The sequence below is a fragment of the Lycium barbarum genome, chromosome 9 (genome assembly GCF_019175385.1).
Source record: "Lycium barbarum isolate Lr01 chromosome 9, ASM1917538v2, whole genome shotgun sequence".
Classification (NCBI taxonomy): domain Eukaryota; kingdom Viridiplantae; phylum Streptophyta; class Magnoliopsida; order Solanales; family Solanaceae; genus Lycium; species Lycium barbarum.
The window spans coordinates 67,372,443-67,399,464 of NC_083345.1; the positions used below are offsets into that span (position 1 = coordinate 67,372,443).

At 39.2% G+C, this 27,022-nt stretch overlaps 1 protein-coding gene across 7 annotated transcripts in view; it reads right to left on the reverse strand.

Moving 5' to 3' along the window:
• The window catches only part of LOC132608892 (calcium-transporting ATPase 3, endoplasmic reticulum-type), a 93,298-nt gene extending 66,502 nt beyond the window's left edge, over positions 1–26,796 (reverse strand). For 2 of the 7 annotated variants that reach the window (XM_060322671.1, XM_060322673.1), the window contains exons 1-11: positions 25,614–26,794; positions 25,483–25,533; positions 25,238–25,271; positions 23,807–23,824; positions 20,178–20,314; positions 19,609–19,683; positions 5,573–5,618; positions 5,201–5,260; positions 4,975–5,055; positions 3,554–3,639; positions 1,014–1,115 (exon numbers count right to left, since the gene is read on the reverse strand). In XM_060322671.1, the coding sequence (XP_060178654.1) occupies positions 1,014–1,115; positions 3,554–3,639; positions 4,975–5,055; positions 5,201–5,260; positions 5,573–5,618; positions 19,609–19,683; positions 20,178–20,314; positions 23,807–23,824; positions 25,238–25,271; positions 25,483–25,533; positions 25,614–25,646 (723 nt within the window). In that variant the 5' untranslated portion in view covers positions 25,647–26,794. Of the gene's footprint in view, positions 1–1,013; positions 1,116–3,553; positions 3,640–4,974; positions 5,056–5,200; positions 5,261–5,572; positions 5,619–11,353; positions 12,891–19,608; positions 19,684–20,177; positions 20,315–23,806; positions 23,825–25,237; positions 25,272–25,482; positions 25,534–25,613 lie in introns of those variants that run through there. The other 5 variants (XR_009570594.1, XM_060322670.1, XM_060322668.1 and 2 more) reach the window with 5 other exon arrangements.
• Between the last annotated feature and the right edge of the window lie 226 nt (positions 26,797–27,022).

Genomic DNA, 27,022 nt, shown 5'->3' on the forward strand with positions numbered 1-27,022 from the left:
GGACTAAAATGATTTTTACCTAATATTCATTGAACTTTATTTGTTAGATTTTACAGAAACTATGAAATTAGCAAGAACTCATATTTAGAGGTACACACTACTAAATAAAGGGCCAAATACCTCGGGACAAAACCGATGGGCGTCCGTCTGATAGTGCAAAACCAAGAAAAAACCAACAAACTTGATAATGTCAGGAAATAGTGTCTCGGACACACAAAAAAAACGAGGGACTCTATCAGTTAAAACTGAGGGAGTTCATCGGCTAGGAAAAATTCACTAGACTAGACTTTTATTGAAAACCTGGTATAAAAATAAATATTTCCATTGTAGTGATTTTAAAATTTTTTAAAAAATAGTTTCCGCGCATTTTTTCTGTTTTCGTAAACAAAATTAAAATTACAAAAATAATCATTGGCTTTCTGATAGGGTTCCTCGATTTTATCCGTTCGTTTTCGTCCATCGGTTTTTCGCTTATTTTTAGTAGTGAAAATTTTTGTAAGTTCTGCTATTTCTAAAGTCTAGTTTATTTTACTTAGCCGATGGACTGCCTCGATTTTAGCCGAGGGAGTCCATCGGTTTTTGTGTTCCGAGACACTATTTTCTTACATTATCAAGTCTGTCGGTTTTTCCCTATAACCGACGGACGACCGTGGGTTTTGTCCCGATGTATTTGGCCTTTTCTTTAGTAATGTGTACGTTTGAATGTGAGTTCTCACTAATTTCCCCTTTTTTTTCATAGTTCTCGTCAAATCCAACATATAGAGTTCGATGAATATTTGTCGGAGGCTAAAAGTATTAACTTTTGGCACACTTAAAGTACCAAAACTGTTAAGTGCATACTTAAGGGACTATTTTTAACCTATCCTCATAGTTAAGAGACGATTTTTGTTAACTTGTGGCAAACTTAAAGGACCAAACTGTTAAGTGCATAGTTAACGGACTATTTTGAACCTACCCTCATAGTTAAGGGGCCATTTATGTCATTTTCTCATGGGTCAACATATAAAGCTCACATCTTCAGTCATTAACATAGAATCACGTATACTGCCCATTGCAGTATTAGATCCAACCCCAGTAACAACAGCTCTTGCCCTTCCAGCGACCACTGTAGTGCCCTGGCCATCGAAACAGAAAATTAACTCATTACCATGTTTGAAGACTGTTTAGCCATGAAAAAAAATAACAAACTGAAAACAACTTTCGGAAGAAAGCAAGAGGTACTACATATTTTACAAAATAAATGTCTTTGAAATTATAACCAGAAGATAATTAGTCATTCAGTTCTGCAGGTGCTAAAAGATGAAACCTATTATTGGTTATTAACTCTATTTTTATCCCAAATAGTAGCTCTTTGTGAGGGACTAAGGGTTAACTGATCAATTTTCAATCTATCATCCATATCTTTTCTTTTCCAATGAAACAGTCTATCGTCCAGAATTAAACTTCCATGTTTTATAACAAATATTACAGCTTTAGAAACAGTCTCCTCGAGCCTGGTTTGGTGGTAAATTCAGCACAGTAATTCAGGAGTTCGGCATGACTCTCAGTGAAGCAGATCATTCTGTGTTTTATCAACATTCTGCTCCAGATTTGAATATTTATTCTTTTTTTGGAAAATGGTAATTTGCATCCAGATTTGAATATTTATTTGGTGGTTTATGCTAACGATATCGCAATGATCAGGATGGTATCACTAATTTAAAGCAACATCTCTTTCAGCATTTCCAAACTAAAGATCTTGGCAGACTGAAGTATTTTCTAGGTATTGAGGTTGCCCAATCCACGTCAAGTATTGTTATTTCGCAACGCAAGGATACCTTAGACATTCTTGAGGAGACAGGAATGATGGGATGTAGACCCATTGACACTCCTACGGATCAGAATGCTAAACTCATGCCAGGACAGGGGGAGCCACTCAGTGATCCTGGAAGATATAGGCGGCTGGTTGGTAAGTTGAATTATCTCACAGTGACTAGACCTGACATTTCGTTTCCTGTGAGTGTTGTAAGTCAGTTTATGGATTCTCCCTTTGATAGTCATTGTGATGCAGTTCTCCGCATTCTGCGATATATTACAGCTCCAGGTAAAGGACTGCTTTCCGAAGATCGGGGCCATGAGCAGATCGTTGGATATACAGATGCTTATTATGCAGGATCACCCTCTGATAGACGTTCTACATCCGAATATTGTGTGTTAATAGGCTATAGCCATTGCTTGATATTCTTATTATGCATGATCACCCTCTGATAAACTGATTACCAACTGGCCCTGGAAACACATTTGGAGACCCAAAATCCCACATAAAGTTTGCTGCTTTGTGTGGCTTTTAGCTAAAGACAGTTCTTACAAAGGATAATTTGATGAAAAGGGGGATAATTTTATGCCCTAGATGTTTCCTCTGTGGAGAAACGGCAGAGACAGTTACCCATCTGTTTCTACACTGTAAGTTTACGCAACAGCTTTGGAGAATATTTTTAAATCTCAAAGGTATAGCCTGAACCATGCCTGGCAAGGTTTCAGAGGCTCTAAAGAGTTGGGAAGAGGCAGGATTATAGGCAAAGAACAGAAACAGATGGAGAATTGTCCCTGCGCTGGGCAATATGGAAGGAGAGAAACTCCAGATGTTTTGAGAGTATAGAGAATGAAGTGCAGAAGGTCAAGTTGAATTGTATTTTATTGCTTTGTTTTTGATGTAATCAGGCTTACTCAGATGATACTATGTACATTATTGATGTATTAGATTCAATATAGAATTAGAATAGTAGTCTTGGAGTACTTTTGTAGATATGGTTTCAGTACAACCTATGTACTGTTTTGCTCATATGGAATACAATACAGTTACCAGTTTCAAAAAAATAGGAGGTCTGGAAGAGTAAGAAACAGAGTGTCGTTGCTCGATCTAGTGCTGAATCAGAATATCGAGCAATGTCTATAGCAACTTGTGAGTTAGTTTGGATTAAGCAATTACTCAGAGAACAAAAATTTGGAGAAATCAGTCAAATGAAACTTGTGTGTGATAACAAAGGGGCCTTCATATCGCATCAAATCTGGTATTTCATGAGAGGACTAAGCACATTGAGATTAACCGTCACTTTGTCAGGGAAAAGATACTCTTCGGAGATATTGTTACTAAATTTGGGAAGTCGAGAGCTTGTGGATATTTTCACCAAGTAACTTAGTGGTCCTCGTATTAGATACATCTATAACAAGCTAGGTACATATGACTTGTATGCACCAGCTTGAGGGGGAGTGTTAGAATAGGAATAGGAACAGTATTTGTATATAGTATCCAACACGGAAAAGGATTGGGATGTAGTGTCTATAAATAGGGCTCAATGTAATAATATAGATACACAATTCAATAATAATGTTTCCTCACATATACAAAGTTCACTCACAGATTCCCATTTTTAAAATTTTTAAATCGAACAGTATTATCATCTCCCATAGTACATTGTCACTGACAGCATGATGGACCATTTAAGAAAAATTCACGCTCCAAGCTTTCCTTTATATAGTATACTCCACAGAATTGGTTTTAATAACAACTTACAGAAAAGAGGATACTTGTCTTATCCTGGTATACTGCATTTGTAGCAGTCGTTGCATCAAGCTCTTTTTCCACAGAACAGCTCTCACCTGTCACCAGAACAAAAAGGAGATGAGCATAAGAAAAACAAAAGAAAGGAAAAGGAACTAAAGATACTACAATGAATATCTCTGATTAGCTTCTATATACACAATCAAAAGCAGCAAACAATAAAAAAGGTACACTGATTGGCAAACCTTATTCAATTTTACTTCCTAATCGATCTCATTTCATCAGTGAAACATTTTACGAACTCTGAATATTTCAAGAAAAGATTTAAAAATGGCATAATAAAATATTGGCACTCCAATAGTAATTAATATCCCAAAGCACTACCCACCCATCATCAGTAAAGTATCGCAAAACTAATTTCATGTCCCATAATTAGTATATCTGACACCTAATAATTGATAACTTATCAAACTGATACCTTTCAAGAAAATGTGCATACAGCTTTCATACTTTAGTTATGACTCCCTTTAATTTGGTATTAACAGCCATACACTTTAAGATTTAAGAAATAAGCTTGTTAATGTTAATACCATTAAATGATTTATTTTTGTTCAGTTCCTACATCGGTTGGGAATGAGGTCATTGGTCTCCTTATTTGGCTTTCGACAATCCTCTCCTCGTGACCTAGCTTTTGGGGTTGAGTTAGGCCCAAGATCCATTTCTTTATCATGATATTAGAGCCAGGCTCATCCAAATTAATTGTTTACCCGATGTTGGGCCGCCGCCTTATATTGTCCACGCTCCAGATGTCCAGTCCTGGGCGTGAAGGAGGGTGTTGAGTTCGGTTGGGGATGAGGTCATTGGTCTCCTTATATGGACTGGGGCATCCTCCCTTCAAGCCAAGATCCATTTCTTAACATTGATCAGTTTAATCTCAATTTTGTAGCATAAGGTCTTAGAAACGTATTCCACTAAACTATAAGTTGTTTGTGATGAAATTATCATTGATCGTCCTTTTTTGCTGGTACATTTGGAAACATCATAGTAGACAATTATTCATAATTCACTCTACCATTCTCAAAAGAAAAAATTGTTCATAATTCTAGCCTCCCAAAATGCTAAAGAGTTCACTACAACAACAACAACAAAGACACAAGGGTAGTGTGTACGCAAACCTAAACCCTACCTTGTGCTAAAGAGTTCACTACAACAACATGCCCAGTATAATCCCACCAGGTGGGGTCTGGGGAGGGTAGGGTGTACGCAGACCTTACCTCAACCTTATAAAGAGTTCACTACATTCACATTATTTATGAATTCTTTAACTCGTGTCTTTTCGTGCATTCTCGACAAAATAATTCGCAATGGAAGGCCAAATTTCATAAATCTGTTAGGCAATTAAAAGACATTATCATTTATAAGGCCAAGTGTACCTGTTAAAATTGCCTGATCAACACGTAAGTGATCGCTCAATATCTCGGTCATTCTCATATCAGCTGGAATTTTACACCCAACTTCACATTTCATGGAAAGGTCACAAAGAAAATCTTAGTGCAAAATAAAAGAGGATGAGTATAACAATATAAGAGGATGAGTATAACAATATAACAACAATCTTATTCAATTTTCCAATTGATAAAGCTAAAAGACTCAACATACCACTCAATTCTACAATATCTCCAGGGACAAGGTCTGCTGCAGGTAATATCGAGAAACAACCTGATAGATCAATTTCAGATCAATTTCACATGATAGTTAAGCACGATATGTTGAAAATGCTAATCAAGTAAGGAAATAAAAAGGAAATGACTGAAAGCGATATGTAAAAGCTGTCAAGGTTTTGTTTAGAAGCAGGAAAAGAAATTTCACAATGCCATGCCTTTATGTACTGGATCCAAGGATGATGTATAGATTTCATATCGAGATCAGAATCATGTTAGAGGCTTAAAGGACTATCCATAGACACTAATGACAAAGAAAAACTTTCACCAACTGATAAGAGAATTCAAAACTAGGAAGAGCTCAAATTACCATTGCGCAGGACAGTAGCAACGTCAGCTTGGTATGCACGTAGCTCCTGCAATTAGCTCTGTGAGTTAAGAAGTTCAAGAGTAGATGATCGACAAGACAGATCATAACAGCTACGAAAAAATGATACATCTTATGAATATCAACATTTTCCTCCATGTAACATAGTTAGTCAAAATGCCAAATACTGATGGAGAAAGATATACAGTGACAGTAGAGGTGGCAAAAATTAACCCATTAGTGTGTAACCCGCCCACTCCATCCGAACTAAAATGGGTTAGGCTTTAATAAAAGATCTGGCAGGTCAGAATGGGTTGACCCAAAATGACCCGTGGAATAGATTGGGTCATAATGTAACCCGGCGGATTCAAATTCAACCCAACCAATGGGTCATTTTCTGTTATATCATTCCTCTTCCAGATTTCTCAACCAGACACTTATGTTTTGCTCTTCCTATTCATTACTGCTGTTGCAGGAAACATAGAGGTAAACTTGTACCTTCTATTCTATCTTTATCTATCCTTTGCTTTTAATTTTATATCTTGTGTTCCATTCTCTTTCGTATTTTTCTCTTACCCAATCATTTAATATTTGAAAATATTTCACCTATTATAAAAAAGAATGGCGTCCGATATTATGACTTAACAAGATATTCCCAATTCAACAGATTAATTTATCAAGAACTATTCAGGTAAAGCTAATTTAATTTCATTCGATTCAAAGTATCTGTTATTGTAAATATGGCTCATTCTTCTTTGTTAAGAAATAAACATTTGTGGTCTAACTTCATCATATGAATATCAAGCCACTATCAATGGAATAATCATCAATTACAACATAATTTACGAACTGAATGACTCTAGATTATCTTACCAGCTCTTGCGAATAAGAAACTTAACCTAGTTGACCAGAAACTGCAAAGAATTTGAGCTCTGCAGCCTGGACAGCCCAACATTCTTGCAGAGCGATAATGGTGTAAAAGAAAAGGACAGAAAAAGTTGGGTCATGTTGTGGGGTGGGGGGTTGGTTTATAACCTGTTATGTTACACATTTTTGACCCCCAAACCATGTTGACACGAGTAGATTTTGGGCCGGTTGGGTTATGACACATTTATTAGCTTGACCCATTTTGACCTGCCCAAAATTGACCGATCCCGCTCATTTGACACCTCTACAGGACAGCATAAGAAATTACTAGATCCTTTAGTTTGCACCTTTTTTTCTTCTTTGTTTAAATTAGTTAATATCTAGGCTGTACATTTCAGTAATATCATAGCATATATAAGTAGCTCAATCAAAATAACAATGAGCTTAACCCAAAACCATTTAGGATATAATTTATCAACTTCAGGATAGTTTGTAAACAAGAATTTCTAGTATCACCATGAACCGTGGTTTATTCGCTCAATGGAAAGAGGTTTGTACTGCCTGGAGCTGATAGAGAGAAAACAGAAGTTACTAACCAACAACTTAGAAAGGTATAGATGAATTAAATAAAAAGTTAGAGATTACAGCATCAGCACAATATTTATTTTTATTTTTATTTTTGATCAGGTAAAGGTATTTTCATTTATAATCATGGCCATAAAACAGACCGTATACAAGGGGTATACCAAAAGGTAAAGAATCTACAAAATATTATTCTCTACAAAATCCACCCATTCTTCTATACAACTAGGAATTTTATGGGTGCACCAAAAGAAAATAAGAGACCGGAGGCAACTCCTCAACCAACTAAAACTCGACTCTACCCCGTCTAAAGCTCTCCTATTTCTCTCTCCAAACCACCCACATCATCGCAAGAGGAACCACATTACATGCCTTACGTCTTCTCCTCTTCCTCTTCCTCTCCCTCTCCCTCTCGTCCAACAAAACATCAAATCTTTCACAGTTCTTGGCATAGCCCAAGAAGTTCCAACCACCGAAGCATATCCCACCATAACCTCATGGTAAAACCACAATGTAGAAGAAGATGATTCACGTCCTTGCCCGTCTCCTTGCACATGTAACACCAGCTAACACAAAGAACCTTCCGCTTCCTAAGATTTTCCGCGGTCAAGATCACCCCTCTAACACCAAGAGAAAAAACACACCTTCCTACGTACTTGTGGCATCCATATTGCATCACATGAAAACGAATCCTCCTCCCTAACCAAGAGTCTCTCATAGAAAGATTTAACAGAGAAAATTCCATAATTCCCCAAACCCCACCACAAAGCATCAGGGTATCAACTGGATTGACTTGCCTATCTAGAAGGGCCAACAATCTTTGAAACTCAATCACCTCCCTATCGTGGAAGTCCTTTCTAAATCTCAAATCCCAAAAATTCTCTCCACCTTGTATCCCCCTAAGTTGCTGGACCAACAAGTCTCCTTGACAAGATATTCTGAACAAGCTCTGAAAATCAATTTTCATTAAGTTATCCCCGCACCACTTATGACCCTAAAAATTCACTCTCCATCCATTTCCTACCTTGAATGAGATATTTGCGCTAAAATCATCCCATCCCTTCAATATATTCCTCCACAATCCACACCCAAAAAGGCATATTGACATCTCTAGTTCTCCATCCCCCTTCCATTTCTCCATATTTATCAACTATCACACCTCTCCAAAAAGCTTGTACCTCCATCCCGTATCTCCAAAGCCATTTACCTAGTAAAGCTTTGTTAAAAACCGTCAAATCCTTAATTCCCAGACCTCCCCTTTTTTGGGAGATGTTACAGTCTTCCACCACACCAAGTGAAACTTCTTTGCGCCAACCACCGCATCTCAAAGAAAATTCCTCTAAAGTTTTTCCAATTTATGAGTGATCCAAACTGAAGCATGAAATAAAGACATGAAATAAGTGGGAATACTCGATAAAGTGCTCTTGATAAGCACCTCTTTCCCGCCTTTGGGCAAATATCTTTTCTGCCACCCTGCTAATCTCTTCTCAACCCTCTGAAGAACCGGTTCCACACTATAATATCCTTGTCCGAAGCACCTAGCGATAGTCCAAGATAGGTTGTCGGGAGAGTCTCAACCCTGCAATTCAGAACATGAGCAAGTATCTCAATGTCATCCACCTCCCCAACTGGTATGAGTGATCCAAACTGAAGCATGAAATAAAGACATGAAATAAGTGGGAATACTCGATAAAGTGCTCTTGATGAGCACTTCTTTCCCGCCTTTGGGCAAATATCTTTTCTGCCACCCTGCTAATCTCTTCTCAACCCTTTGAAGAACCGGCTCCACACTATAATATCCTCGTCCAAAGCACCTAGCGATAGTCCAAGATAGGTTGTCGGGAGAGTCCCAACCCTATAATTCAGAACCTGAGCAAGTATCTCAATGTCATCCACCTTCCCAACTGGTATAATCTCACCTTTCCTTAAGTTGATTTTAAGACCTAACACCACCTGGAACCAAGTAAGCACTTGGCCTAAATAATCCAGTTGATTCACAGCTGCATCACAAAAAACCAAGGTATCATCCGCAAACAACAAGTGACAAACTGATCCTGACCCAACACCCCTAACTGTTGCTTTAAAGCCCCTCAAGAAACCTCCCATGACAGCTCTATCCATCATCCTGCTCAAGGCTTCCATAACTAGGATAATATCGGAGATAGAGGATCCCCTTGTCTCAACACCCTCGAACTCCTAAAAAACCGCATAGATTGCCATTCACAAGCACTGAGTATCTTACTGAGAAAATACAAAACTTGATCCATTTACTCCACTTATTCCCAAATCCCATCTAAAGCATGATGGAATCTAGGAAACTCCAATTCACATGATCATAGGCTTTTTCAAGATCAAGCTTGCATAGTACACCTGGCACACCTTGCTTCCTTCTCGAATCCACCACTTCATTCGCTACCAAAGTTGCATCCAAAATCTATCTATCCGCCACAAAAGCGTTTTGTGAAGTGGAGACAGTCTCATGCAACACCTTCTTATGTCTAATGGAAAGCACCTTCGAGATGATCTTATAGATGCTTCCAACTAAACTAATAGGTTTGTAGTCTTTCATGCACGAGGCTCCCTCCCGCTTAGGGATAATGACAACAAATGAAGCATTCAAACTTTTTTCGAATCCATCTCTTTCCTAAAACTCAGCAATAGTATCCATCACATCAAATTTGACTGTATTCCAGCAATGTTGAAAAAAAAACAAAGAAAAACCATCAACGCGCAAGGAGCTTTGTCAGAGCTTTGTCACCCGCACAACTCTCCACCGCCTTTTTCACCTCCTCCTCGATTGCCCTCTCTAGCCACTCACTCTCCTCCCCTACAATATGATTAAACCCTAAACCCTCAAACTTAGGCCTTCAATCTACTTCCTCCTCAAACAAGTGCTTGTAAAAATCTACAATTGCCCCCTCTACTTCCTCCTCCCCCACATGCACCACCCTATTAACCTCCACTGATTCTATGAAGTTCCTTCTCCTATTAGCAATTGCTATCCTATGGAAGAATTTAGTATTGGAATCCCCCTGCTCTAAACACAACGCCCTCGATTTTTGTCTCCAACTAGTCTCTTAGGCCAAAGCCAGATCAACTAATTCCCTGTTCAACCCCTCTTTCCTTTCCTTCTCCCTCTCTTCTAACTCCCTCCCCCCTTTCTACTCTCTCTAACTCTCCCACTTCATTTATAATCTCCCTCATATTCACCTCTACCCTACCAAACTCCAAACACCTCTTTGTTCCACTCTCTTAAGTCATTTTTTAGCATTCTCAACTTATTGGCAAGCCTAAAAGAAGGCCTCCCTTCCAACAAATAACCACTCCACCATCCGGCCACTCTATCCCTAAAATCAGATTCTGGTAGCCACATGTTCTCGAATCTAAAAGGAAACCTCGTTCGTCTTACTCTGCTACCATCCAACATGACAGGAGAAGGGTCTGACACCAATCGTGGGAGAGGAAACTGAATCACATTAGGTGTCAACTTCTCCTGAAAACTAGACACAAGAAATCTGTCTAGTCTCGATCTAAAAGTTGAATCCTCCTACATGGACCAAGTAAACGAGGCACCTATCAAAGGCAAATCAATAAGAAAGTGGTTATCAATAAACTCCGATAAATCCTCCACAGCCTTTGAAACCACCCTACCCCCATCCTCTCCTCTGGGAATCTAATAGTATTAAAATCCCCAACTAACATCAATCTAATAGTATTAAAATCCCCACCTAACACCCAAGGAATTTTCCACCTCCCGAACCCAGCTCCTAATTCTTCCCCAAAAAACTCATTTGACCCCTCCCCCACAGGTCCATAAATGCCCCCAAAACCCCACTCCATCCCACTGCCAATATTTTTGAACCGCACCCTTAGCATGAACTCCCCCTTATTAACCTCTATCACATCCGCCCCCCATTCCCTAAACCCTACTTTAATGGTGTCCTTCTTATAACAGATAAACACCAATCTAGAGGTTTGTCATCAGCAAAATAATACCCAAATGGATAGCATTACTACCTATGTTGCTTGGACTCGGGTGCGGGTGTCGAATACGGATCTAGAGGTTGAATTCGTCATGATCTAAATTTTAAGAGTCGTGGGTACGGATACGGGTTCGGGGATTTAGCCAAAAAAAAATTAATTCTAAAAATAGAGTTATAAAACCTAAATTATGAGATATTATGTGAAAAACTTGGGGAGAAAATATTGATCAAGGGAGATAAAAGGAAAAGGAGTGACATAGGAATTCCATATACAAGTTATTCTATTTTCTTCAATTTCACCATAGCTTTTGTTTTGATTACATAAATCATTGAATTTGTCCGGAATTTCTACCTCGATTTTGGTCGAAGTACCCAAAATTGGTTGACTCGATCGGGTCCCACTCCCACACCATGTAGACATGGGTACGGCACCGAAAGTGAAGAGTCCGAGCAACATAGGTTCCTACAACTATTAGAAAATCTAACAAAAAGAAGGTGAAGGTCGAACAGCAACAACGAAAATATTGATAAATCTAGACAAGGAGTTAGGGTCAAAAGATTTACCACAATGTGCCAAACCTATAATATCTCATAGACGAAAGCATGTGTAAGGCTGCCTCAGAAAGCATAACCATCCTTTTTTTTAACTGCCCAATCACCACAAATTTTTGACTATGTTCTCAGCTATTTTTGGTCTAAAATAGTCCATGCCATTCACTGTCAAAGAAGCCTACGCAAGCAGGAGCTCTAGGAAAGTTGAAAAACCATCAAGAGAATCTGGATCATGGTACATGTCTGTATCATTTGGTGTTTAGGGTCAAAAAGAAACCCTAGATGTCTTGATGGGGTCTCAACTCAAATTTGCTCTCCCAAGGATATTTGTTAAGTTAACCTTCTTAGTTGGGCTAACCGTCGCCGGTAAATCATTTAGACCTCTTTTTAGAATTTATCAACTCCTTGATTCTATTTTTTTTAAAGGCAGCCCGGTGTACTAAGCTCCCGCTACGCATGGGGTCCAAGGGAGGGCCGGACCACAAGGGTCTATTGTACTTAGCCTTACCCTGCATTTCTATAAGCTCTTTTTTTTGTACTTCTTCACCCTACATGTTCTCCAGTTTTGTAACTCTTGCATACCCTCGATGCCTTTAATTATATTCTACTTACTTCATTCAATAAAAGACAACGCATTATAACTCCGCATAACTAGCATGCTAACCAAATGTACACTTAATGTTTACAGAAGCTAAAACATGGTACTAATTATTCTTCAATACACAAGAGATTAAAATAGGCAAAAGTGATAACACAAACCAGACAAAACTAATACACGATATGCTATATTTATAACTATGAAAGAATCTGAGAACTAACCCAAACTTAAATGCAATGAGTGGAGTAGTCGGGACTATTTAAACCCCTTCGAAAACTCTTAGACAATCAATGAAGGATAAGCGTAGCATTCTCTAACACCTTCCCGCACGTGTAACTCAGCTATGCCTGTCTAGTGGACCGGACCGCCCGATACCGACCCGACCAGTTATTGGGACCGGTGCCGATCCGACCTGTTATCGGGACCGATACGGCCCTAGGACAACTTAGGAGAGGGGGGGCCTAAGCGGCCGGACCAAGACCGGCACACTAGTCCTTTCTTTTAAGAAAAAAATTTAACAACTGTCCATTTCCTGTAAATATTTGAGCATCCAAAGTTAAAGTGCCATTGCTTCCTGTAAATGCCTCTTTGCTTCATTTAGTCTTGCGACGCCATCTATCTCACCCCTGAATTAGTATCAAAGATTTCCATTTCAGGAGTAGCAGCCAGTTATAATCTTGTAAACATTGCCTAATTTGCGCTCTCTCTCTCTCTCTCTCTCTCTCTCTCTTTCTCTCTCCCCCTAAAAAGATAACCCAACGGTCCACTTCCCATCCCCCAACCCCCCGCCCACCCCCACCCTCCAACTCCAGCCAGCAACCTCCCGGAGGCCGCTCCAGGTAAGTTGTCTCTCTCCTAGGGTTTGTGACAGCCCTATATCCCCCCCCCCCCAATCTTCTTCTCCTATCTGCTTTATCTTCTCTCCTTTCTTCTTTCTTGTGTTCCCTGCCCCTTTTTCCGCCTATTGGGGCCTGCGAATCCAGTTCCGGCAGATTCGAGTTTACAGCGTGAACAGTATTTCCGACGAGAACAGTGATTTCGGGGTGAACAGTGAACTGGCGTGAGCAGGTTCTGTCTAACTGGAGTTGGTACCTTCGGTTGCATCTCTTAATTCTCTGTTTTTTATCCTTGTAGATAATTTACATTCTTGCATTACTTATACTGTTCTTGTCGTAGCATTTAGACTTTCATCTAGATTATTGCTAAATTGTGTTTTAGTATTGATTCTTGCCTATTTGAGTAGTTTATATTTGCTTTACTGGCTTTGGTAGACGATGGTAGACTAGGGTCATGTTCTCGGACGGGGGTGAGGGTTGGAGAGGGTAGGTGGGTTAAGGGAGTTTCTAGTCTGCGAGTAGGGTCTTGGAATATTGGGGCTTTATCGGGGAAGTCCATTGAACCAGTTAAGATTCTTAAGAAGAGGAGGATTAATATAGCTTGTATCCAGGAGACTAAATGGGTAGGATCTAGGGCTAAAGATGTGGACGAGTATAAGCTATGGTTCTCAGGTAGGTCGAGGGATAGGAATGGGGTAGGCAATTTAGTAGATAGTGCCTTAAGAGACCAGGTGGTAGGGGTTAAAAGGGTCAATGATAGGATGATGACGATTAAGCTGGTCGTTGGAGGGTTTATTTTGCACATTATTAGTGCTTACGCACCTCAAACGGGCTTGGGAGAGAAGGAGAAGAGACGTTTTTGGGAGGATTTGGACGAGATGGTGGGAGGTATACCGCCCACTGAGAAGCTATTCATAGAAGGAGATTTCAATGGACACATCGGGTCAATTTCGGGGGGATATGACGATGTGCATGGAGGTTGTGGTTTCGGGGACAGGAACGGAAGAGGAGTTGCACTGTTGGATTTCGCAAAAGCCTTTGGGCTGGTGGTAGCCAATTCGAGTTCCCCGAAGAAGGAGGAGCACTTGGTAACCTTACGTAGTCCGGTGGCTAAGACGCAAATAGACTTTTTACTCCTTAGGAAGGGCGATAAAGGTCTCTGTAAAGACTGCAAGGTGATTCCGAGTGAGAGCCTAACGACCCAGCATAAGCCCTTGGTGATGGACTTGGAGATCAAGATGAGGAAGAGAAAGAAGGTCGTGGATATCAAGCCTAGGATCAAATGGGGGAGTTTGACCATGACGGGTGCCCTGGAGATGGGGGGTAAGTTGAGGGCTATGGGAGCTTGGGAGAGTAGTGGGGAGGTGACTGACATGTGGGATAGACGGCCAGTTGCATTAGGGAAGCAGCTAGAGAGGTGTTGGGGTCTCGACGGGTAGTCGTTGCCGGCACCGAGGGAACTGGTGGTGGAATGAAGAAGTTCAAAAGAAGGTAGAAGCAAAGAAGGTCGTATGCGAAGTTGGTAGATAGCAAGGATGATGAAGAGAAGCGGACGAATAAGGAATTGTATAAGATGGCGAGGAAGGAGGCAAAGTTAGCGGTTACAGCGGCAAAAACAGTAGCTTTTGAATGCCTGCATGCAGAACTAGAGGACAAAGGCGGGGATAAGAAGTTGTACCGACTAAGCCAAGGCGAGGGAGAGGAGGGCGCGTGACTTGGATTAGGTGAGGTGCATCAAGGACGAGGATGGCAGGGTACTGGTGGAGGACGCTCTCATTAGACAGAGATGGCAGTCATACTTCCACACACTCTTAAACGATGAAGGGGACAGAGACATTGTGTTGGGAGATTTGGAGTACTCCGATAGGTCGTGATTTTGGATATTGTAGGAGTATAAAGATTGAGGAAGTTAAGGGTGCTGTTCGTAGGATGAGTAAGGGAAAAGCGACCGGACCCGACGAGATTTCTGGGGAATTTTGGAAGACTGCAGGCAAGGCAGGTCTGGAGTGATTGACTCAATTATTTAATGTCATCTTTAAGACGGCTAAGATGCCCGAAAAATGGCGATGCATTACAATGATTCCATTGTACAAGAACAAGGGCGACATTCAAAGTTGCAACAACTACAGAGGGATCAAGCTGCTAAGCCACACTATGTGGGAAAGGGTGGTGGAGATGAGGGTGCGAAAAGACGTGTCTATTTCAGAGAACCAGTTCGGATTCATGCCGGGGCGCTCTACTACAGAACCTATTCATCTTGTACGGAGACTGGTGGAGCAGTATAGGGAGAGGAAGACGGACTTACACATGGTGTTCATCGACCTAGAAAAGGCATACGACAAAGTGCCGAGAGAGGTTCTACGGAGATGCTGGGAGGCTAAAGGTGTATCTGTGGCGTACATTAGGGCGATCAAGGACATGTATGATGGGGCCAAGACGTACGGACTATGGGAGGAGACTCGGAGCACTTCCTAGTTATGATGGGGTTGCACCAGGGATCAGCTCTTAGCCCATTTTTATTTTCCTTGGTGATGGATGGATTGACGCGGTAAATTCAAGGTGAGGTGTCATGGTGTATGTTATTCGCGGATGACATAGTCCTGATTGACGAGACTCGCAGCGGAGTTAACGCTAAGCTGGAGGTTTGGAAAAAAAACTCTAGAGTCTAAAGGGTTCAAGTTGAGTAGGACCAAGACAGAGCACTTGGAGTGCAAGTTCAGCGATATAGTGCATGAGGCTGACGTGAAAGTGAAGCTTGGCACCCAGGTCATACAGAAGATAGATAGTTTCAAGTATCTTGAGTTTATTAGAAATGGGGAGATTGATGATGACGTCACACACCGTATTGGTGCAGGGTGGATGAAATGGAGGCTTGCCTCCGGAGTGTTGTGCGACAAGAAGGTGCCACCAAAACTCAAAGGCAAGTTCTACAAAGTGGTGGTTAGGCCGACTATGTTGTATGGGGCGGAGCGTTGGCCAGTCAAGAAGTCTCACGTTCAGAAGATGAAAGTGGCGAAAATGAGAATGCTGCGATGGATGTGTAGGAACACTAGGAGCGATAGGATTAGGAATGAAGTTATCCAAGACAAGGTAGGAGTAGCCTCGGTGGAGGACAAGATGCGGGAAGCGAGGATGGTTTGGGCATGTGATGCAGAGAGACACAAATGCCCTAGTGCGGAGGTGCGAGAGGCTGGCTATGGACGATTTCAGAAGAGGTAAAGGTAGGCCGAAGAAGTATTGGGGAGAGGTGATTAGACAAGACATGGGCGCATCTTCAGCTTACCGAGGACATGACCTTAGATAAGAGGGTATGGAGGACTAAGATCAGGGTAGAAGGCTAGTAGGTAGTCGCGTTTATCCTTTCTTGTGAGTAGTTGCATTGATCTTTAGTTTCTTGTCCCTTGATTTCTGCGAGTATCTGTTTGCACAGAATGGTTTAGCATGGCTTATTCACTTTCGTTGTTTTCATTTTCATAATTGCTTTGAACTGTTTACCCGTATCTAACCTTTCCTATGCTTTTTCTTGAGCCGAAGGTCTTCCCGGAAACAGCCTCCCTACCTAAGGTAGGGGTAAGGTTTGCGTACAATCTACCCTCCCCAGACCCCACATTGTGGGACTCATTGGGTATGTTGTTGTTGCTGTCCATTTCCAGTCATTTCTCAACAGTTATTTTTAGCAATGGCTTAAAAGGCCATTTTGGAGCCCCAACCCCCCAAAGCACCCCTACCCCAAATTTTATTTTTAACTCCCAAGTTTATAAAGTTACACCTTCGCCCTAACTATTAACTATAAATACCCCCAAATCTTCTTCATTTTCTCCACCAATCTTACTATCTCTCCCGCTCTCTCTAAAATTGTGATTTTCTATTAAATTGCTACCAATTATTTGAGATAAAGTTGGCAACTAGCTGAAGCAAGTTTCAACTTCAGTTTCTAGTTAAAAATTTTGACGTTTGGAGCACTCGTTCTATTTTTCACTTAATTCTCGTACTAAATTTTATTATATTATTTGAATTATAAATTATTGTTTTTAATTTGCAAATATCATAATGGCTCCTACAATGTTTATGGAATGTTAGTAGGGATAAGGAAAAAGTTGGCAGTTCTAGTAATCTTAGTCCTATAGATAATTTCACTCATGTTGATGAAATACCAATTTTTCTTATGATATTAATTCTAATGAGCAACAAGATCACAAAGCACCACAAGCACGATATGGGGATTATGGCAATATGAATGAAGAAGAAGATGATGAATTAAATGAAACACCCATTAGTCCAGCAGCTACAACTCAAACTCAATCATAGTCTGAAGTTCCTATACCTCCCACTAAAGTCCCAGTGGCACATAGAAAGACATCAGAAGCATGGCAATTTTGTACCCAAGAAAAGGAAATACAAAAAGCAATTTGTAATATTTGCAAATAACCCTTGGCATTTAAAACTGGCCCATGCCAAGGCGGGATGGGGTTGTTAAGAGGCACATGGAAAATCCTGTAAAACTTGAATAAGCAAAGAGGTACTCAGTTACACTCTTCACTAATTAACAAGGGATTATTGAAATACTAGAGGAAGCACGAAAAACAATTTTCAATTCTTTCTAGAATGGCTCAGGATGTGTTCACTATTCAAGCATCATCTGTAACTTCAGAAATCACTTTTAGCGCAACAATTTCAGCTCGGAGACACTCATTGGCGGATGACAGCTTAGAGATTTCCGTCTTATTCAGAGATTGGATAGAACGAAGAGAAGAAACTTTGGTCACCTAGAAGAAAATGACCAAGACGAAGCATCTTATAATGAGATACTATCCACCGAAGCGACGAGGGAATTGATGCCACTGAACGATAATTGTCAATTCCAACGAGAATACCTAGTGAAAATATTGAAAAGTTGAGAGTAACTTTTAGAAGAATGCAATTTCATTTTTTATGCAAAATTGTATAATGTAATTTGCAAATTTAGAATCAAAAGAACTTGCAAATTACAAATTGTATTCAAATTTCAAGGTTCTATTTAATTGTCGCAAATGAGCAGTCCCTCTGGAAAAATGTTATCAGTCAGAAATATGGCATGGAGGGAAATTGGATGACAAAGCCAGTAGTCAGCCCCTATGGTGTTAGCGTATGGAAATCAATCAGGAATCTGTGGCCAAAGTTCAAGAACAACTCTTACTGTAAAGTAGGTAATGGTGGGAGGATATCTTTCTCGGAAGACAAATGGTTAGGGCAAAGATCATTGAAGGAACTATTCCCATTTATTTATAATTTGAATCAGCAACAAAATTCAACTACTGGAAAGGTATGGCACAAACCAAGGTTGGAGATTGAGCTACAGGAGGTTACTTAATGACTGGAAGATTGACAGATTAACAACAGGATTCTACCACACTTTTTTTTTTTAAACTAACAGGATTCTACCACACTTTGGAACAGTTGAAAGGAGTTTCCACATCTGAAGACTGTGTACTATGGTCAAGTAATAGCCGAGGTACTTACACTGTCAAAGGAGCTTACAGAGAATACAATGTATCAAAAAATCAGATTGTTGGTTGGCCTTGGAAACTGATTTGGAAGGTCAAAATCCCCTATAAAGTAGCGTGCTTTACTTGGCTACCAGCTAGCAATGCAGTGTTAGCTAACGATAATTTAACAAAAAGGAATATACATCTGTGTTCAACATGCTTTCTATGTGGAGAAGAGGCAGAGACAATCAACCACCGCACTGAAGGACAAGTAGCACCAGGCATGGACGACACATGACAATCCGTAGTAACATGAGAATGTGATGTGTATCCTGTCTTATATAATAAAAATTGAAATGTGTATCCATCCAACTGCAATGATAAAATGCTAACATAGGAAATATAATAAGATATTACACACATGGAACAACGAGTTTCTGAATTCATTTTATAAATTCTCTCTTTTGGAAAATGACCCAGAGAAGAAAAGAAAGAAGACAAAAAAGATAGAATGAACAAGATAGAGCATTCGACGCCGCAGTTCCACCAAACACCACTTCAGTTTATTTTTTCCTTTGGCTCTGTTCTTTTCATGCTTCATTCAGAAGGATTAACAACGTTTCGTGAAGCAATTTTTTTACGAAAAGAGAAAATTGGGAGTTTTAAAAAATCAACAATTAGCCATTGTAAGTTTTTAGCTTGCTGATAAATCAATACAGTGCCTATATGTGAAGGATATTGTGGAAGATCCCTTGTAACAGTTCCACAAATCTCTTTTTTCTCCTTTGTACTTGTAACTATAAAGAATTTAGCACCACAACATCTCACCTAATCCATAATAGTTCCAAACTGGTAAACAGTATTACAATTTCCAGAGACAAAATTGTAAAAACCTGGCGAACGTTTATATTCCAAAACTTCATAGACGATATTCTTCATTGAACAAGAACTCAAAATAAAAACAGTGTTCAAGAGACCGCAAGACCGCAGACACAAAAGAAAATGGATGTTTTTTTGGTTCCCACAGCAAGGTTAAATAATGCGATGTTATAGAATTCAAACTAATAAACAGAGACAGAAATCAAAAGAATAACCTGAAGAATGGGATTGCTAACACCGCAATGTCACTACTTCTACACTAAACTGAATATCTTACCTCAAGAGCCTTTTCAGCATTTGTTTCTGTGGTCACCCCGACCGCTGCATTTGCAGCCAATATCATCAAGATAACCTGTAAACGTAACTTGTAATTATGGTAAATAAGAAGGATTACCGTAAAAATGATATGAATTTTGTTCTACAGAAGTACCAACAGAAAACTTTTCTTGGCACTCTGTAACAAACTTTCTTTAGTTCAATCAACACGTGGAGAGCATGTTCACTGTAATATAATGAAGTATTACTTTAGAGCTATTTTTGTCAAGTCGGCTCTTCCTATTCATATTTGTTATTGCTACTATTATACAATTAAAACATGATTCTGTTCCTACTATAAGGAGAAAGTACATCAAGTCCTAAAATCACGAAGGAAACAATGAAAAAGTATAGATTACAATGTTCATAAGTTCTTAAGTTATATAATATATTTTCATTCTATTAGCAATATGGCATACTAGTGTTATTTATTCATTAGAAATTTATGTTTGGTAAAAGAAAAATTGCCCCGAATTGTACCCCCGCTCCGTCCCCTAATGGCAGTAAGAAAGAGAAGTCAAGTTAGCTTACAGAAGGTTCAATGAAGGCTGATAATATCGTATCTCCGTTAGCCAGTGCCAAAAAAAAGGAAATAAAAGCAGCTGCAATTAGAATCTTAACCAGCAAATCATCAAATTGCTTCAGCACCAACTTCCAGAAAGGAGTGCCTGCAATAAACAATAATACGTAGACAGAACTAAGAAACAATGTACTAATTATTACTTATCATAAGAAAATTGTCCCAATTAATAAGCACAACGCATGAGATTTATTCAACTGAATTGAATTGTTGAAACCAGCAATAGCTTGGTGCAGTCAAGAAGTCATGGTGTGGGTCATGAAAAACCAGCATTCGGCTGAAACTATAATCATAGGTGACACACTCAATGAATAATAATTCATATTCCAGAACACTGCAAATTCCCCTATTACTAAAAGGAATGGAGATAATGTTGGGAGGATATGGAATCCGTATATCACAAAGGAGGATTGAGTATTGGAATGTCACTATTTTGAAGAAGAGGTGGAGAAAGCAGTGCAATCTAGATAAAGCCCCTGGACCTGATAGATTCAGATAGGTATTCACATTTTACATAAATGCTGGAACATTGGGAGATGTTTGGCTGGGGAGATGTTTGGCTGTTATATAAGGAGAGGAAGTTCGAAAGAGGTCTAAGTGTTTCTATTATTTCCCTGATCCCAAACAAAAGGAGGGATTTGGAATTAAAGTTCTTTATACCAATCAGCTTGATGATATGAATAAGAGACTGAAAGGGATAAATTATGCCCAGCTTTGTTATTCACAGAATTATCACAGGAGAGGAAAATCTCAAATTAGGTTCCCATTGCAAATGAGTAATGGAGGGATCATTTAACAAACAGGACATTAATAAGCCCTTTTATGCCGAGCTTGACTATTCACGAAATGCTTTGGTCGCAGGAGAGGCAAATCTCAATTAAGTCCATATTGCAAATGAGTGCCTAGATTAAACACAAAAGGAGGAAATCGAGGAATCATTTAAAACAGGACATAGAAAAGTCCTATGAGTGGTAAGTTTGGAATTTCCTTATCTCTTTTCTAGAGAAAATGAAGAGTGAAAGTAGATAGAGCGGATAATGCACCAATGAAATCCTCAGCGTTACATGGCAAGGGTGAAGGCTTCTTTGAATCTTCTGGAGGCCTTGGACAAGATGATCAATTGTCACCCTTATTTATTATTGTGATGGATAGTCTTAGTAGAATAACTGATAAGGATGAACGGATGGGGTGGATAACTAGCTTCACAGTAGGAAGGACCCGTGACAGTAAGTGCAGCCTTCCAGCATCCACTTTGCAGATGACACAGTTTTCTCGTGAAGACAAGGATGATCAGTTAAAAAATATTATAGTCTTATTGGCCTTTGCAGTAGCCTGTAGATTGCATGTCAATTTTGGAAAAAAAAGTAGCCTTTCTTCTATGAGGAACAGAACAACTACTTTGTGCTGTCAAATGCTTCATTTAAGGTGCGCTTAAGCCCTGGAGCTCAGAAAAGCTCAGGAAGGGCACTTTGCCTCGCTTAAGCTGCGGTTAAGTGTAGGCAAGGAATTAAGGCTTGTGCCTCATTACCCATGAGTTCTATAGTGAATAAAGTGGCACAAAACAATAAATACAAACAGCAAAAAAGATACATTTATTGTTAAGGAAAACATTATAAATGAATTTGTTACTTCTTTCTTTGCATTACATGTAAATTTTTACTTTTATCTTCATTCCACCATCATTAATGCTACAGCCCACACTTCAAATGTTCTTTGTGCTTAAAGCTCTAATAGACCTGCAGCGCCTTCTAAAGCTTGGCGTCTTTGACAACGATGCAAATATTCAACAGCTCTCATGGATACGAGAACGTAAGGTTGATAAATTACCAACATCAGGCATACCACTAGGAGCAAACATAAAGCTAAGTGTATGGCGTAGAGTGGTAGAACATTTGAAAGAATCTTAACCACCCGAAAGATGCATTACCTATCCTCTAAGACTGACTGACTTAGATAAACATGGACTTGAATACCATTTCAGACCTGTCTATTTTACTCACAATTTCATTAAAAGTGGATAAAAGATAAGACATAATTAGGAGGGACATCTTCTGGAATAGAAAGAAAATAAAAAGAAAAAAGTATCTATTTTTTTTTTGAAACTGGTAACTATATCGAAAAAAGTGTATCTTGTAAGGTGGAAAAGCACTGTGACCAATATAGGAAGGGGGATGGGCATTAGACGCTTAAAACACCACAATATAAAGTTGTCTTGGGAAGTGGGTATGGGGATTTTCCAATGGCAAAAGAAAAGATTGAAACCAAATGATCAGAATGAAAGGGAGTAGCCGCCTAAGCCAATCACGCAATGACCACACTTTGAGGAGTCAGCCAATGGAAACGGATGAATAAAGGATGGGATTTTTCTTTAATTTAACATAGGATGGGAGAAATTCTCCAAAATACATCTTGAAAGTATGCAAGAGAGACAGATTTTGATCTGATGTTTGGATTTCGGACACTTGTCACTCAAGAGAGGTCTCTAGATCTATATAGATTTGCAGAGAATCCTGAGGACATTATATAGCTCAGAATTATAAAAACAGTCGATCTCACTCAATGTGCGACGTTAAGTTAAGAGGAAAATGTAATGATTAGGACTGGACCAGAAAAATAAAATGCTTACATTATTGCAAATCATTTTGCATTGTAGCATCACCAAAATGAAATAATATCGTTATTTGTTTGTCTTTCTTGAATATTGTTGGAATATTGGGGGTGAATACAATATGTGAACATATTTGTGTAAAGTAATTAAGAATACCATCAATTAGGAACGTTTTTTCTTATCTCTTTTACCATATTCTACTCTAGAAAAAGCTCTCTTGCAGTACCATATAAATTGAATAAGAGCTTTCTCTGTTTTTCCTATCTTTTTCACAAATGCTAATAAAACATGACTCCTCCATCAAAAATCTAGATTTTTTACTACAGTAATAAAATGAAACACAAGAATAAAATCTCCATAACTAAGAGCCCGTTTGGATTAGCTGAAAAAAAGTGGCTTCTAAGCATAAGTGCTTAAAGTACTTTTTAAGTGCTAAAAGTTATTTTATAAATAAGCAATTACGTGACCCTTGTGGTCCGGCCCTTCCCCGAACCCCGCACATAGCGGGAGCTTAGTGCACCGGGCTGCCCTGCCCTTTTTTAAGCAATTACGTGTTTGCATAAAAGTGCTTAAAGGGTTTTTAGAAGTAAGGTTAGTATTGGAATTAACAGAAAATATAAGAGATTAAAAGGTAAAGTTGTTGGTCAAACCAAAATGGCTTTTAAGCCAAAAAAAAAATAAGTTGGGGTTGAGCAACTTCTTGGTTTTGGCTTATTTTAAGAACTTTTTAACTTAATTTAAGCTGTTTTCTATTTTTGAGAAACACCCAAATAAGTTAAAAATGGCTTATAAGCTGGTTTGACCAGCTTATACGCCAATCCAAACGGGCTCTAAAGCGAAGTTACCTTTTTGATTATGCATGTCTATATTTTACCCTATTTTAGACGCAACCTAATTATATGCGACTGATATGGTTTGTGTGTGTGTGTGTGTGTTGGGGGTGGGGGGGGGGGGGGGGGGGGGAGAACTTACTTTTTTCTTGAGGCAACACTGAGAAGATTCATGAAACATGCAACCAAAGAGAAAATTGATATCAGAGAAGAAAAAATCAGGGAAATGACAAGCATATACGTATAGTCACAAAACCATGCACAATTATTAAAAACTATGACCTTAAACAGATTCCATTAAGTATTTGTGTTGAAGAGAAACCTTATCACCACAGATACCAATTAGAAAGAAAAAAACATTTTTTTATTGGTATGGAAAAAAAAAAAATTATAGCATCAGAGACAAAAAGAATAAACTTGAGTGATTGCTTAGGGGTATCACAGTGGCCTCTCCTTAAAACAATTCCTGGCCGTTAGAACATTGTTGTATTCATGACAACCCATCCAGAACCATAAAGCAGTGCGTAACATACCTCAAGAGTCTCAAGGAATGCTGCTTAGGGGTCAATGAAGGAGACAAAAAGCATGGAATGCTGATTAGTAAAACCAATTTACTAATCAGCTAAAGACAAAAAGGGCTAAGCGGATTCTTCCCATCTACCTAAACTTTGATAGGCAGAATTTCCGTACATATGCTGATAGGGTATTGCAGGCACTCGGTGGAATAGCTGAGAAAGCTGACACAGACACAACTGCTATACCAACTATAGTCGAGATGCAAGCTAACAGTTTAACATTTTGTAGCCTCATAACACTCGGATCCAAAAACTTGATTTTATTCTCCACAACCATACCAATTATAACAACCAAATTTCACTAGCTGCTCAATCAACTCATCAACTTCTATCCATCGATATCCAAAATTACAACACAATTGGAAAGTAGGGGCTATCTAAGCATCATAACTACATTCAGAACCTAAATACTCTTGGACGTAGGATGATCTTATATAATCTAGCACAAATCTTGGTAAAGTTACAAAACTAGAAGATCCTAACTCGAGGAATAGTTTGTCCTTCTCAAAATGACCTGGCAAGGAATCTCGTACATATACTAGGAATTTTACATCAAAAGAAACCTCACCAAACATAGAAACCAAATATAGGAATGACAACTCGCACTAGCCCAATGTACACTGCAAGTAAACTGTGTGCATGCCTAAAATGTTCCGCTTACTGAATTTAAGGGCACAAAGGAGTCAACTTCATGTATTATTTTCCTGTAAACTCATAGTTTCAAAATTTCAAAAACAAATAAAGATACAAGATGGCAATAGGATATGCAGCCTAGCCAATTAAGTTTGGGATACTACAGCCTAGCCAATTAAGTTTGGGATACTGTAGGAAGGACACAACAGAGCACTGTAATTAGCATTATAGTTTTAAAAGGGATCCTGATCCCAAAAATATTCCCCAATATGCTGGCATAGCACATGAGCTATGTTGCGATGTCGGAGCATTTTTGGAGAGTTGGAACAAGAAAGCACATGAGAAGTAAGGAAAGCAAGGATTACCATTGTTGCCATATAACCGTGCATGTTGTGTAACCTGGGAAGCAAACGAGAGAGAATAAGGATTAGAACCCATCCTTTCTAACCCCAGCTAAAGAAAGACACAAATGGTCTTAACCAATTGAAGATTGAGGATTGATCATATAACTAACTAGTTTGGGGGATTATGGGATAGTTGTTATTGTAGTGAAATAGTTTGGGGGATTATGGAATAGTTGTTATTGTAGTGCAATGAGGGGTAAGTGCACCTGTATATCGGTAAGACCTTTAGTTGGATCCACGCCAAAGAATTCAAGAACCTGAAAATGGAATTGCAGCATAGGAATTCATACAAGGTATCACCCAAAAGAGTTGGGGATTAAGCAGAAAGGGGACATACCTCAGAAACAGATCGAGCGTAAGCGTCCTCCATTGAAGAACACCGAGGGGTTATTGGGTATTAATAGTGTGTTTGTCTGTCGGTAGGAGATGGTGGATGATGATCTTGTCAACTCTAGTAAAGGCAGATCTGATAAAGTCTTATGATTAAGAAACCCAAGCCAAGAAATTGGGTATTAATAGTGTGTGTCTGTCAATAGGACATGGTGGATGATGATCTTGTCAACTCTAGTAAAGGCAGATTGGATAAAGTCTTATGATTAAGAAGCCCAAGCCAAGAATGAAGGAGTCCCGTAACAGTTACTCCACATGAAAGGACAAGAATGAGAGAGTGAATCGAGCGATGGAACTAGCCGTCTACTTTGAGAGCTATGAATTTCATCAGACACCACCGCTAAAGAGGAAATGAGATGCAATGACCACTTACAATTTCATATTGGGTAAATGACCCAGTTAGTTTTAGGAATTTCATTTTTTTTTACTTTTCTATAAATTTTCCTACATGGGGTCTGCTCTTGCAAGTATCTCTGCAAAAACAATGGAAAAGTGTATTAATAAACCCTAGAAGCTAAAGTTTCTTCACTCTAACATCAAAAAACGACATAGTTGCAAATTGGGCTACAATCTCCATTGATTTTCAAGCTAAAGTTCTTCAATCTCCATTGATTTTCTTCAATTTTATTAGGCTACAAATTATTCCCTTGTATTGGCTGCAAATTGTTCTCTTAGCTTCTACTCCCCAAGTGTTGCTCTTTTCACTTTTTGATTGAATTTGATCTTTAAGAGATGACCAAAAAAGCTCCTTCCTCTAAATCTATTTTGGGTCGTCCCATGGAAATGACACTGAATCAGAAGAAGTTTTCGAGGAAACAACCGAGGAGGAGAGAGACGAAGAGCAGGCAACTGATGAGGAGAAAACAACAGAAGAAAGTGATGGGATAAGTCAGAGAAGCACGAATCTGCTGCTCACGAAGAGGATGACGTTTAGTCAAAAGAAGTTTCCGAGGAAATAACTGAAGGGGAAAGAGACGAAGAGCGGCCAATTGAGAAGGAGACAACAATAGAAGAAAGTGATGGGGATGAGTCAGAGAAGGATGAATTTGCTGCTCACGAAGAGACTGACGATGAATCTACTGCTCGACACGAAGAGAATGAGGATGAATCTGCTTCTCGATACGAAGAGAATGTCGAAGTTGGGGAAAACGAGGTAATTCCATTTTGTTGTTCGGCTCTCCCATGATAATGGAGGAAAATTGTCATTTTCGTAATTTTTTCAATGAATTAGTCAATAGTTTAAGGGTTCAAGAGCCTTGGTATTGTCATAGGTGGTGTTGTTTGCTTGTATGAGGATTTGATATGTGACTATTATAATAGTCTTTTACGAATTAGTTCCAGTGTAAAATAAAAAAA